Source organism: Ixodes scapularis, unplaced genomic scaffold (genome assembly GCF_016920785.2).
Source record: "Ixodes scapularis isolate PalLabHiFi unplaced genomic scaffold, ASM1692078v2 ptg000312l_1___fragment_3__unscaffolded, whole genome shotgun sequence".
NCBI classification, from domain to species: Eukaryota; Metazoa; Arthropoda; class Arachnida; order Ixodida; family Ixodidae; genus Ixodes; species Ixodes scapularis.
In genome coordinates, this window is record NW_024609958.1 from 849,202 (window position 1) to 863,491 (window position 14,290).

The 14,290-nt window shown below is 45.4% G+C and overlaps 1 protein-coding gene across 1 annotated transcript; it reads left to right on the forward strand.

Moving 5' to 3' along the window:
• Nucleotides 1–226: 226 nt before the first annotated feature.
• On the forward strand, nucleotides 227–13,997 carry LOC120850889. The gene is made up of 4 exons (XM_040223579.1): nucleotides 227–299; nucleotides 1,901–1,983; nucleotides 9,397–9,498; nucleotides 13,896–13,997. The coding sequence occupies exons 1-4, from the start codon at nucleotides 227–229 to the stop codon at nucleotides 13,995–13,997; spliced, it is 360 nt and encodes a 119-aa protein (XP_040079513.1).
• The last annotated feature ends 293 nt before the right edge of the window (nucleotides 13,998–14,290 follow it).

Genomic DNA, 14,290 nt, shown 5'->3' on the forward strand with positions numbered 1-14,290 from the left:
GAAAATAAATATATTTTGTGGGATATTTCATAGACTTATTCAGGGGAAAATATTTAGTGCACGCTGAATGCTTGATAAAATATCGATGACCATTAATATTTCGCCGGAGCTCTGCTTTAACCACGTTGACTCTGCTTTCCGAGAAAAAGATGGCGCTGTCGAGTTTCGAGGCTATATTCATATTAATTGTTCTCTTTTAGGAGGACGTTGCCGTTTGACTATGATTATGTATCGCGATATATGCAACATGCTGCTCGTACTTTTCGCCGTGGTGCCTATTCTAGTGGCATCTCAAGAAGGTAAGTCGTATAAAGATATAGATATTTAACGAATGTAACATTTTTTTCTGCTTTCTTTCGAAATATCTTTTGGCAGGTTTACTTCTTTAAGAAACACCTGTCATTGAATGCCACCGCTGCCTTCTGAACGTCGTTTGATATGGCAACAATGCTTTAGAATATCAGGTGTCTGACGAGGGTCTAACAAATAGTGATAATACACACCTGACCAAAACGAAGTCACTACATCGCATATCTTTTATAGGTGCCCTTAAAAGGTTTCTGAAATCGCCTAGATACGGCGATAACTCACTCTGCGAGCTCAAAGCAATCTAAAAATTCATAAATCATAGCGATGCGCAGCCAATTTTTCCATTAAAAAAAAGCTATAATTGAACCCACCGAAGTCAGCCCCGGCGATGGGAGGAGCATCGTTCCAACAGCCAGGACATGTGACAAAAAAAAACAAAAAACGCGACATTTAGTTAAGATTGCAAGCGCTGCTACTACAAAATGTGTATGCTGTTGTAGATGATAGAAGCAGGTAAGAGAGCATTCGAAAAATGTTATGTCTTCGCAGATACGGAATATATTGTTGGCAATAATCGTATCAAACACAGCGCACTATTTTTTTTTTCTTGTCTTCCGCGGTAGTGATGTGTCCGGTCGCAGTAAGCCGCACGCAATCGAGATATCACTCCGCGGTTCCACCGGTCGGTATTTGCCAGGATCCTTCGCTTGCTATTGGCTGACAGTGCTTCTTGTTTCGGAACATGTATACCTCCCATCGCCGAAGACGACCTGGGTGTGTTGCGATCTTTGATTGCATTTTTAATAGGGAAATCGGGCACGTATCTTCCTGATTCAGAGATGTTTAGAATGCTTACAGTCAGCAAAGTGAGTTGTTGTCATATTGAGACGGTCTCAAAAACCTCCTCAAGGCACCTTTAAGAGCCTCACACAGGCTGCACTGTTGAACCGATAATGTTTTGTCTATACATGCGTTCAAGGAATTGGATAATCTTGATGTAGCAAATCCAGCTGTTACGACACCCCGGGCTTTTGCGGTTTTGGAAGCTGCAGAGAGGGTTAAGCAATCACTTATTAAATATGCCCCTAATGTGTAGTGCTAAAAATAACGAATGATGATGTTTATCGACATCATCGGATATTTTGTGCAGGTCGCCCAACTTGCAAATCTGACAGTAAAAAGTTTAATTGAACAACTGGAAATGATTATTGTTGCGAATAAAAATGCTTGACAAAGATGAAACCTAATATCAGTGTTTACTTGGGCGAACTTGTGGCTACAATACTAGCAATGTACCCGCCTTTTACGCAATGCTGACGCGAACGCACAGTGCATGCTATGATAATGAAATTATTACAAATGTGCAAGCGAGCTGGATAAGAATAACGATAACAATCACTTGAGAAGGGGAACAAAGGGACAGAGGGTAAACACAAATCTCCAAACTGTGTTTTGAGATTTGTGTTTGCCATTTGTCGCCCTTGTTCCCCTTCTCCAGAGATTACTATCAGTGCTTGCGTTTGCTCGTATACCTAATACTAAAACTCACAATAATCTTCTTGCCTAAATGTATCTTAATTTTTTTTTTCAGAGGGGTCTACACCTTCCTCAATAGATTGCTTGCGTGCTCTTAGTGGAGGAGCAAATATATATTGCGAAATTTTTGGATATTCTGTAAGTCTTGCGAACTATGAAAAACAAATATATCTCCAAATAATCCAAAGGGTCTTTCCATTTTTTATAGCGCAAAGACTAATTATTTATTACCATTTTTACTAAAACCCGGCGTTTAGCATGAAAACCCGTAGTATTTTTAGAAACACTAACAAATTTAACAAGTTAAGGCGCGTTCACACTCTTGCAACCGAGTACGACCGAGAAAGACTTCTTGGTACCGGATGCACTGAGCGGAGCTGGTCCTAAGAGATCGCAAGAGGCTTAAAAACCGGTTTGGTCTCTCTCGGTCGCACTCGGTTGCAAGAGTGTGAACGGGGCTTTAGTGACACATTGCGTAAACACGGGGGCACAAAAAGCGAAAAAATACACGGCGGTCTTTCCATATCGTAATTTCTACTGGTGTCAGGTGGAGCGAGTAATTAGACAAGCTCAAAAGTGGTAGGTATTCAAGAGAAGGAAATTCCTGGACCTAAAAAGTTTGAAGGGTTTCATTTTGTAATCTTTACCTTGCGTAAAAATATTTTACAATTCTTGAAACGAAGAGTACCTAAGGTTTCTGGTGCTCATTTGTTTCGTTGCGCTAAGGTGACGCTTGTTCCTTCACTAGCATAATATCCCCCATTCCCAGGTTATTTAACACCTGGCGCAATCTCACGAAGTTCAACGGTGTGCTTGACGACTGCCAACGTCTCTGATTAACTCACACACTATACTCGGCGACAACCTTTCTTGGCGATGCAGAGGAAGTTGACGATAGCCCACGCACAGCCTTATCCAGCGCTCAAAATTGGATAGAAAACACGTGCCTGTACCCTCCACCCCATTGCCAAGAAAAGTTGTCGCCGAGTATAATAGCCCTTTCCTATACCCCAACATTCGGCTATGACGTCACGCAGCTGTGGTGGCGCTGCTGTCGTAACAGCACATTCGCAGAGACTGACGCGGATCTGGTTCCTGCACATGCGCAGTGCCCACCCCTGGTTTGGGCAAAAGCTAACTTGTTTGTAAAGAGGTCTCACCGGCACACCGCTGACAAACAGGTCGGCGTGTGGCGTGGGTACTGCGTGTGCACAGGAACCAGACAAGCGTCAAGTTATACATCTGCTCGTGCGCTGCGTCAACAGCAGCGCCACCTCAGCTGCGTGACGTCAGGCCACGTGCCGGTGTATACATCTTTCCACGAAACACGCCGCCACAAGAAAGAGAACCTTTTTTGAGCCCACTCACTGGGTTGGAGGCTAGTCTCTCACCGCTGTCCCTGCTGACCCTAATCGAGCCGACTGTTGATTTCCATAGGCGCAGCCTGCGTAGGCGCAATATCAAATATTGCTAGCGGCTAGGTTCCCGCCTTTTGCCGCTTTTTTTTTTTTTTAGTTTCACAGTGTTTGCATTTTTCTGTGTAAATATAGAAAGCACTTTTTCACAGCAAAAAAAAAAATGGTGCATAAATGTATGATGTTGCACAAATTTCCGTAGAACTACATGCGGGTGGCACAAACAGTGAGAGGGGGGCGGGGAGGGGGGGGGGGGGGTTCACGCTTGAGAGTCGCGTGAATTTCCTGTGCCGCCGAGGACGCGAGCTCGGCCGCTGTCTAGAGTGCTGAGCGGAGGTTATGAAATCACGAATGCCGGAGCCGGTCTACCACCGTTTCAGTTAGACAGGAAGGAGCGCGCCGCGTTGAAGCTGGCAAACGAGCAAGCCAGCAAATAAGAAATTGCTTCAAAAACCACTGTTGTTGGTTCTGTATGAATTGCGATCGGATTCGTCTAGGACAACCTCGAGGACAACGTCTAAGACGACGGCGAGGACGACGTCCTAGAGGACGACATCATGATCAAGGACGACATATAGAAAGATTTCCAGGGCGATTTCAAAGACGGCGTCTAGGACGACGTCTTTAACGACCTCTAGGGTTACCTTAAGAACGATCTGAAGAGGACGTCACAGAGGACGACGTCAAAAAGGACGTCAAGAAGGACCACTAAAACGACTCAAGGACGACCTCTAGGATGACGTCAAGGGCGACGTCAAGGTCGTGAGCTCCTTCGAAGAGGGTGCGAATGTGAAGGAGCAAGAATATGAGCTAAAATTGTCTACTGCGCATACCTACTACGCATTAGGAGGCCGGTGTTATCTGTGTGACGTCACTTCCGTGATCATGTTTTTTTGGCATCGATCTCCCAACTTTGCACCCGCTTTTATGAGCGGAGAAAGACGTAGTTCTACGTCAAAACTGTGAACTATTTTTGAGGGTACGTGCGCGTCCAAGCGAATGCTACTGGAATGTTTTTTTTGTTTTGTTTTCTTTTTAATTTAATGATGAGGTTAAACGCCGCCGCCCGTTCAGTTGTGTCAATCGAAAATGCGCTTAGCTGTCGAAAATATATTTGCAAGAAAAGATAGCCGAAAGCCATTCATATTTTTCGACCACAAATGAACTGATTAACGACCTCCGCAACAGGACTCGTACATGAAATTTAACAAATGTGACCGTTCCAACAATGCAAACCGAAAGTTCGTCTACTTTTTGCACACGGGTATTGATGACGTCAGAACGTCGAGCTCTTATTGGCTGATTGAAAAAATACAGAGGGTAGACTTCAAGGCATCTAGCACTGAGGTGTACCTACTATAGCACTATCCTTTCAATCAAAGCCAATCACAGCTCGGCGTCGTTTTGACTCAAGATCAATTGGTGGGCTAGTTAGTTGAACATCTAGACAATGATTTAAGAAAGCACTCTGTCCTTTCCCCTTCTTCTCTTCTTAGTGGTTTGCGCTTTGTAAAGGCACAGCAAAAAAAAAAAAAGAATAGGAAATTTTATTTTGTTTGGATTTACTTTTAAACTTTCATTGTACCCACCCCACACTTGCAAAAAAATACCAAACAGGCGGACAAAAAAAAAAAAAAAGTCGTAACATGTCAAGGAGAAACCAAGAGGTGATTTCCTCCCTTTGTGTTATGGGAGGGTTTGCGAGGAGGAAAGTGAAGGCCGGGTTCCTTTTCTGTGGTTGAGGGCAGGCCTTTATATTCACTTTTCATATTTTGTATTGTTTTGTTTGTTTGTGTTACGAGGTAGTAATAAAGACCCAGACAGGCCACGTCCGATGGTGTCCCAGGCGCATGCTGAACTGCTCGCGCCACCGGCTCCCGTGCATTGCACCGCTTTGTTTTCTTACGCGCGTGTGTGTCAACGGTGGCGCCAGCTTTTGTATGCAGCAATCGTAACACTCCTTCCTCCGAGATTGTTGTTCTCGGAGGATAACGACGCACTGGTTTTCTTGTGCGCGTTGATATGCGCAGAACTGGAAAGTCTTTTGTAGCGATCGATCTCTCGACAAGTTTTTGAGCAGACAACGGCGGTGGCATTGATGCTCGAGCCCCTGGGGGTTCATCTACCTGCCCCATTGTTCCTGCTTTGGCTGCTGGTTGTTCAGCAAACGAACTGAGTGCATTTTGTTCTGGCAACTCAGGCGTGACCGGTGGGAACCTGTCGTCGAGTCTGATATGGTCGCCGAGTCTGTGCCCGTTGGTTCTGTCTTCCAGTTGTACTTCGACGGACGATAAACAATTGTTGGTCTGATAACAGTGGCTGGCAACCACGCTGAACCATGGCCTAAAATTCTTCACAATGACGCTGGAGTCAGGCGTCGGCAATAAGGTACGACGTGCTCCTTTGTCCTGATGTAGCTTCTGCTTCAGTTGTTTTACTACAACATTTTTCTGAAGGTCCGGACGCAGCGCTTTGAGGGGTTCTCAGCACCCTTCCTATGAGTAGTTCTGCAGGAGATCGACCTGTCAGGTCATGAGGTGTTGTTCGGTACTGAAAAAGTAACCTGGCGATCTTGGTCTGAAAGTCGCCGGGTTAGCATTCTTCAACTTCTTTTTCACTAACTGAGCTACGCGTTCAGCAGCACCGTTTGATGCGGGATGGTACGTCGGTACCTTGACACCTCGAATCTAATTCCTTCTGAGGAACTCCAGGAATTTCGCACCTGTGAAAGCTGTTTTGTTGTCAGATACAATGATCCATGAGTTGAAAAAATGGTCCTTAAGCAGTTTATAGTTGCTTCTGAAGATGGAGAAGACACAGGCATGGCTTTAATTCACCTGAAGAAATTGTCAACGACGACCAAGAGGCAATGACCTTGGAAAGGTCCACCGAAATCAATGTGCAGTCTTAACCACGGTTTCTCTGGAAAGGGTCAAGGTGTTGATGTTCCTGTCAAGTCGCACAGGACTTCACCTTGTTTGAGATGTCTTCATCTATGTTAGGCCACCATACGTGACTTCAGGTGATAGTTTTTATCTTTTCAATGCCCGGGTGACTTCCGTGAATGAGCTTCAGGACTTCCTGTCGAAGAGACGCGGGAATCACGACTCTGGTTCCCCAGAGCACGGAGTCTTCTTGTAGACTGAGCTCGTGCTCTCGAACTTTGTAAGACATCCATTCGGCCTCCCGAGGGAGGTTGCCACTTTTCAACAAGATGTGATGAAGCCTCGACAAGAGAGGATCCCTTTTTGAAGCCTGAGCTACTATGGCTGACGACAGCACTCTTTTAACATGAAGATGTCGGCTGGCGGCTCCACGGTGATGTGCTTGCTCTTTCATGGCAATCTGCTCAATCCATCAGCGTGTCCAATGGCCTTGCCGGGGTTATAGACTACGGCGTAATGGTACGCAGCTAACATGAGGGCCCAACGTACCACTCTTGGAGAGCTTCGCTCTGGGATGGCCTTGTTTGGGCCAAGAAGTCTAAACAGCGGCTTATGGTCTGTTACTGCTTCAAAGTGCTTTCCCCAGAGGTATTGATGGAACTTAGTTACGCCGAAGATTAAGGCCAAGGCCTCTCTGTCCAGTTGGCAGTAATTATTTTTAGCCGGCTGTAGGCTCCTGGATGCGAACGCGATAGGACGTTCCACACCTTGGGCATTGCGGTGGGCCAGAACAGCTTCCAGGCCAAATGGGGACACGTCACAAGTAAGTGTAAGTTCCTCCTTTGGGTTGCAATGGACCAACACGCTGGCCGAAGTCAGAAGTTTTTTGTTTCAGTGAAGGAAGTTTTTTGTTCATTTTTCCAGCACCATGGTGGCCTACTTATTAGTAGGTGATGCAAGGGATGTAGAACAGAAGATGGGCTCGGGATTAACTTCCTGTAGTAGTCAACCAAGCCGAGGAAACTCTGCAGTTTCTTGACGTTGCTTGGTGCAGGAGCCTTGAGGACTGCTTCGACTTTGCCTGGAGCAGGGTGCAGCCCTTCTGCGTCGATGATGTGGCCCAGGTATTCGACAGCGTCCATCATAAATTTGCACATGGTGAATTTCAGCTTGATTTGTCTGTCTGAAATTCGCTAAAATACCTTATCGAGGTTGCTGAGATTGTCCTTGTCATTCGTTCCCGTCACCAGAATTTCATCAAAATAGACGACGCCATGGTTGAGACCTTGGAGCAGGGTTTGAATCTCTCCCTGAAAGATTGATGGGGCTGAAAACATTCCAAATGTTAACCTCTTTTACACAAAAATTCCTTTGGGAGTGTTGATTGTGGTGTATTTCCGTGAAGTTGGATCGATGACCAACTGCTGGTAAGCGTCCTTCAAGTCAAGCTTGGCGAATTTGAAGCCACCTGAAGGCTTCGGCAAAAACTCTTCGACTCTTGGAGTGGGATACTGGTCTAGGATTGCAACAGGATTTACAGTCACTTCATAATCTGCGCCTATGCGAATGTGACCGTCTTTCTTAGTGACTGGGACGATCGGTGCTGCCCAGTCGGAAGACTTCACGAGTTCAAGCATGTCCTCTCACTCTAATGTCTGGAGTTCTTCCAATACTTTGTCGAGCAAGGAAAATGGGACACTTCGTGCCTTGAAGAACCGTGGTTTGGTGCCTTATCGAACTGACAGTTTCACCGAGACTCCTTGGAATGTTCCTGGTTCGTCAGAAAAGAGAGTGGTGTGCTGATCTATGAGCTGCTGGACATGGTTGACGAAGTAGATATCTGAAACGTGAAATACAGTCATGTTCAATGCTTCCATCCAATCACGTTACAACAGCGTATGAGTATCGCCTTCAGCCACCATAGTGGAAGCTCGAAGTGGTGGTCCTTGAATTTCGCAGTCACGGTGACTTTCCCGACCACAGGTTTCTAGTCTCCGGTGTAACTTCTCAGACGGACCTTCGAAGGCTCGCAGGGAAGGTTAGCAAATTCCTGGTGGAATGTAGTCTCTCCTTTGATAGAGAGACACTTGCCCCGGTATTGAGCTCCATTTTTATTGGCTTACCTTGAAGTTCCAGCTCAACCACGAAGAGATTGGACGTTTTAGAAGGGTCAAACGAAACCTCTTCGCGCTCTGGATGTTTAACGACGTGTACTGGAGCTCGCTTACTTAAGTCACTCTTTTGTCCTCCCTTCTGCTTTGTTGCAGACGCACGTTGGCTAGAGCTTGCGCTTTTCGTTGTGCAGACATTGGCTATGTGTCCTTTTTTCTTGCAATGGTTGCAGATGTCCCGGATGTGCGGGCACTCCGTTGCAAAGTGACAGTCGCCACAACGATAGCAGCTCACGTGCTTCTTCTGAGGAACTTGAACAGCGTTGATACTCGCTGATGAAGATGCCGCGGCTTCGCCTAGCTCGGTTACGTCACGCTTTGCGGATTCCATAGCTTGTGCAATCCTAACAACCACGAGCTCCAACGTTGGATGGTGCTCTTCAAGCAGACGAGTTTTTATTTGTCCGTCATTAATGCCGCAAACAATTCTGTCTCGTAGGAGGTCATTGAGGAATGTGCCGAACTCGCAATGTTCCGATCTTAAGTGAGGCTACGTAGTCACTGATCGATTGTTGCTCTTAGTCGTACTCGGCTATCAAACTTCGAACGGCTCACCATGACAGACGGTTTCGGCGAATAATGGTAGCTCAGCGTTTGTAGGCTGGCCTCCAATGTCACTTCCGTCAGCTTCATTGGTGCGAACATACTTCGCAGCGTGGAATACGTCCGCGACCAACAACAGCACAGGAAATTTGATGGCTGGGACTTTATTTGCTGCGAAGAACTGTTCCATTCGTTCCAGATACTCTTGCAAGACTTGACTTTCGGGGTCGAAAGGCTCCAGTGTACCGTACTTCAGCATCTTGCAAGCCGGTTATATACGTGAATTCCCCTTCGTCGCCTGTTGTTACGAGGTAGTAATAAAGACCGAAACAGGCCACGTCCGATGGTGTTCCAGGCGCATGCTGAACTGCTCGCGCCACCGGCGCCCCCGTGCATTGCACTTCTTTATTTTCTAACGCGCGTGTGTGTCAACGGTGGCGCCAGCTTTTGTATACAGCAATAGTAACAGTTTGTTTTTTATAGGAGATAGCTTTATTTTCATTCTTATTTGTGACATTATATGTCGGCGCATTGCAGTATTTTCATATTATGCATTCTGCGACGGGCGAGCTCGGATGCGATGATGGTACCACGAGGGTGAAGTTGCCGGAGTTTGTTTGGCCCCGCGGTGCAACAATGGTAAGTCACGAGAAAATGTTCTCACTGCCTTCGCGCTTTTCTCGTTTTGTTTGTTTTACCGGCGTCAGTTTTATGGCAGCTGCCTTTTTTTGATATATTTGAAACAAATATTTATCGTTCAATTTCTGTTGTTCAGACATGAGAAAAGTGGTACTTATTAGACAGCTTTAGTATAGCGTTGCTGGAGCTTACGTACGCAATACGCAATAGCGTAAGCTAAAAATGACCTGCTTGGACCGAATTTAGTTGTGCGTTACGTTTTCGAGTGAACACTGCGCATGATCTTGGTAAAATTTGCTAGAGTCGTAGAATTCCGGGTGATTATAGCGCAACCATGCTCCTGGAAAGAAATATTGAAAAAGAAAAAGTGTCCAATCATTTTATTTAAGATTAAACCAAGCCACGGGTGCCTCGTCAAGCGCGCTTTTCTGCGGGGTACAGAGGCCACGAATACGAGTGCCTAGCCAAATTCGATCACGGAGCCTCCGTCAGTCGTTCCGTGGAAACGGCACCTTTTATCAATGCTATCGCGAAATGAAATTCATGACCCTAATATCCAGTGCAGAGCGAGGACTTCGGCGATTTCTTTTAGAGTCGTTCGTCCGTCGGCGATGAACTGTGGGAATAGGCTTAGCGATGAGCAGATCGCAGCGTCGAAGCACACTGCGAGCGGCGAACATTTCCACTGTGCACTCCTTCAGCTATAGGGCGATCTGATTCGACAGCGGTAAGTCCCAGGAAGAATCGCCGAGCTGAACCCCACGCAATTTCACGTAACACAGAACTTCGAAAACACCACGTCGCCCTTGCTGCGCCAGTCGAGGCAACCGCCATCTTGAAACTGGCGCTCTCGTTGGGTCCGAGATCTCACGAGAGCGTCCCGCAAGGCCCGCTAGCCAGCAACGCAAAATCACCAGCGTTGCGTGCGTACGCAATACGCCAGCCCATCTATTCCGTTCTGCGCATGCGCACTCACGACCCGCAATCTCCTTGCGTACGCAAAGCTATAGCGTACGGTCCACTAAAACTGTTTATTGTCCCTCTGCTTATTGTGTGCAGAGCTAGTACGCGAACCATGTTTTACAGTTGCAAGACCATGCGTCATTCCATCAAATCCCCTGGGAAAGACGTAGTCAGTCATCTTTGTTATATAAATTCAGAATAATCAGACATTTTCCTATTCCACTTTACTGACGGCATATAGCACGAAATAATTTTAACGTTCAACAGCTGCAAACATTGTTGACAATTGTTTCATGGAATCGAAAACGCCTCTTATTTTATACCCAACTCCACATGATCACGTCGACTACTAAAGAGGCTGGAAGGAACAGACAACTCACGAACCAGCCAAAATTCTGAAGGCCGCTTAGTGTTGCGTTTATGCAAACAACCATCTTAACGATGACTGGTGGACGTAGATGGGGAGGCAATGGCCACGTGCAATACCGTCAGTCTTTCAGCCTGGTGATGAGGCGAATTTCTGCTTAATATTTATGACTGGTCCTCCCTGTTGCTTTGCAGCAATAATTATTAGAATATCAAAATATAATTGTGAGAGTATTAACTGCCCATGGAACGAAGCCGGAGTTGTCTGATGTCGGTAGCAGCGAAAAACGACACCTAAATACCAATTGGTTGAGCGAAACCGCACGTAAATTTAAATTAGCTGAGCTAAACGGGCACATAAATTCCCATTGGCTGAAAAACAAACGCGCCTAAAAAAATAATTAAAAAATAAAATAAAACACAAAGAAAAGCACGCCAACGCAGATGCGTCGTCACGGAAGCCGTGGAGCCGGCGGGGGTGCCGCGCCTGCGCAGTGAGGAGCGTGACGTCACTGCATGAGTGCCGTGTGAAAAAGGAAGACGTGGCGCGCTGCTTGTAGGAATGCGCTACGTGCAGGAATGCTATGGCATTCCTACACGTAAGCAGTCTTAAGTGTCTTCGCTTATTTTTGTTACATAATGATATAAGTACTAAAGGTGATTGTATATTTATCAAAAATAGGAGCAGGAATAAAAGAAAGAGTATTAGCAGTGGTAGCAATATTAGGGAAAGTTGCAAGTAGTAATATTAGTATTTAAAATACCTTGGAACGATAGGGAAAAAACTATATAGGGACACAATACATAAAGTACAGTATTTATGAATGTGCTGTTCGTGTTGAGGTTGGGACGTGTTTCTTTTTACACAAACATACTGGAACTTGCAGAATAGAGGTTTTTTGCGCGACACAGGGGACAATTACAATCGAGTTGACACGGACAAGCGCAAACTTTCAACTACTTTATTCGTGCGCATTCGACCACGAACATCCAGAAAGAGCATGCGCAGCACGCTACACAGACGAAAAAAAAAAAAAACGAAAATAGATAATAGAGTCATCCACCAAGACACATTCCACGATAGTCATTATCGAACCAGCAACCCGGATAAAAACTGCACTTCACTTTCAAACAAAGAAACCGAGGTATCGCTGACACAGTCATGGTTCTTCTTTATATAAAAAGCTTCCATCAATTCTCTGGCTGTGCTGTCTTTGCTTCTACCCAAGATCCTAATCTCCCGAAATCGCGCATCACACCCACAGTGTGATGCGCGTGAAGTGCAGTTTTTATCCGGGTTGCTGGTTCGATAATGACTATCGTGGAATGTGTCTTGGTGGATGACTCTATTATCTATTTTCGTTTTTTTTTCGTCTGTGTAGCGTGCTGCGCATGCTCTTTCTGGATGTTCGTGGTCGAATGCGCACGAATAAAGTAGTTGAAAGTTTGCGCTTGTCCGTGTCAACTCGATTGTAATTGTCCCCTGTGTCGCGCAAAAAACCTCTATTCTGCATCATGAACCAACTAGGCCAACAACAAGTTTTAATTGAATACTGGAACTTGTGCTCTGAAACTGACCATGAAGCGTCTTTGTCGCTGCGTAATTTTGACGATACTTGTGGAATTTTTCTTCCAACTTCCCCCTCGTCAACCATAATGACGCAGTAACGCATATCGTATCGTTGTCGTAGTCGCGGGATTATCTTTAATAAATATATTCAAATGCAGCTCATAGTTTGGACACGAATCCTGCGGGGGCACACGATTTGGTCTCATGACAATCAATGCTTAAACAAGTATTCGGGTGGTGCTTGGAGTCAAATCGTTGCAGCGACGGGAACAGCCGACACCTAACACTGTCTGCAGCTTAGCACGTGCGATGTGGTTGCCAACCCCTAGTGCACGGCTGTGATGAACGTTGGACGGCACACATTCTGCACGAGATCATGTGGCCGCTCATTCTGTCCGTAATTTGAGGAAGTAATGCGGATTTTTGTATATTTTGTGGTGACTGTCATTATGAGATAAAATCTAGCCCATGTTTTGTAGGTTGTGAATGTCAAAGACTAATGCTGCGCGTTATTTACTGAAAGCCCAGAAATAGTGGCACGGCACCTTTATTAAAATAGTCAATAGGATAAAAGTACATTTTCTTGGTGCAAGTTTTGAAACGAAGCCTCCTCCCCAAATAGCCCAATCTGATTGGGAAAGAAGAAGAAAGACGTTTACAAATATCTATAATGAGAAACTAGAGCGCAGCTCTTGAGGAGGAGGGGGGGAGAGTACGCCCCTCCTCCCCCTTTCCTCCTCTCCTATTCATCTTCCCTCCTCACCCTCACCTCCTCCTCCTCCCCCTCTCTTCCTTTTACCACCTCTCCTCCTGCCCCTGAATTTGTTCATGGCTGACGTGACTGGAAGTCGTGACGTCATTTCCCTCGCTAAATTTAGGGAGAAATTGAATTGGTGTTGAGGCCACGTGACGTGAATTTCCCCGCTAAATTTAGCGAGGAAAGTTTCCCGCTATATTCAGTGGGAAAATTTTTCCGCTAAATTTTGCGGGAAATTTTTCCGCTAAGATTAGCGGGTAACTTTATTAGCGAATATTACCGGAAAAATTTCCCACTTAATTTAGCGAAAAAAGTTCCCCGGTAAATTTAACGGGAAAATTTCCCCGCTAACCTCAGCAGAAAATTTTCTCACTATATATAGCGGAAAAGATTACCCGCTAAATAAAGCGAAAAAATTTCCCCGCTAAATTTAGCGGGAAAATTTCCCTGCTAACATTATAGGGGGGAAACGTCCCATAACGCAATGCGCGCGGTTACGCCCACGCCGACGGCAACACCGACGGCGTCGCCGACGCCGCTCAACTCGGAAACGGGCTCCTAACAGCTGCGCTTTTAAAGTACATATTAGTTTCTCTTTATAGGTGGATCTTTTATCACGCATTTCATTACACAAAAATTGCAGTGGAATTAAAGAAGCGATTTCCAGTAAAACGAAGTTAATCGAACGCTGATATTTGTGTCCTGAGTGCCCTGAAACCAGAATTGCATTTTCTTTTTCAGTCTTCTTGCTCTACAACTCTGAAAAACACCCTCGAAGAATTTAGTAACACAATGCAGAAGATTAAAGAAAGCCTTAAGAAAAAGGGGTGCAATTTTGACTAACAAAGGAAGCAACTTCTGCTGCGGCGGCTGCGATAAATAAAGCAGTGTCATGTGCCCTTCATCCGTATCTATCATTTATATAAATGTATATCTCCTCTGTAGTTCATGTTGTGATATTCAGTTACTACAAGCTGGGCTGTATTGCGGTACAAGTGTTTACTGCTGTGTCCTTGATATATCTTTTTCTAGGGCATCTACTTCAACATGTAGCAAGATAAAATTTGCAGACGGTATTAAAATTATCAAATCTATTTCAAGATCTTCCTTGTTTTACACAATGCGCTACATATGGT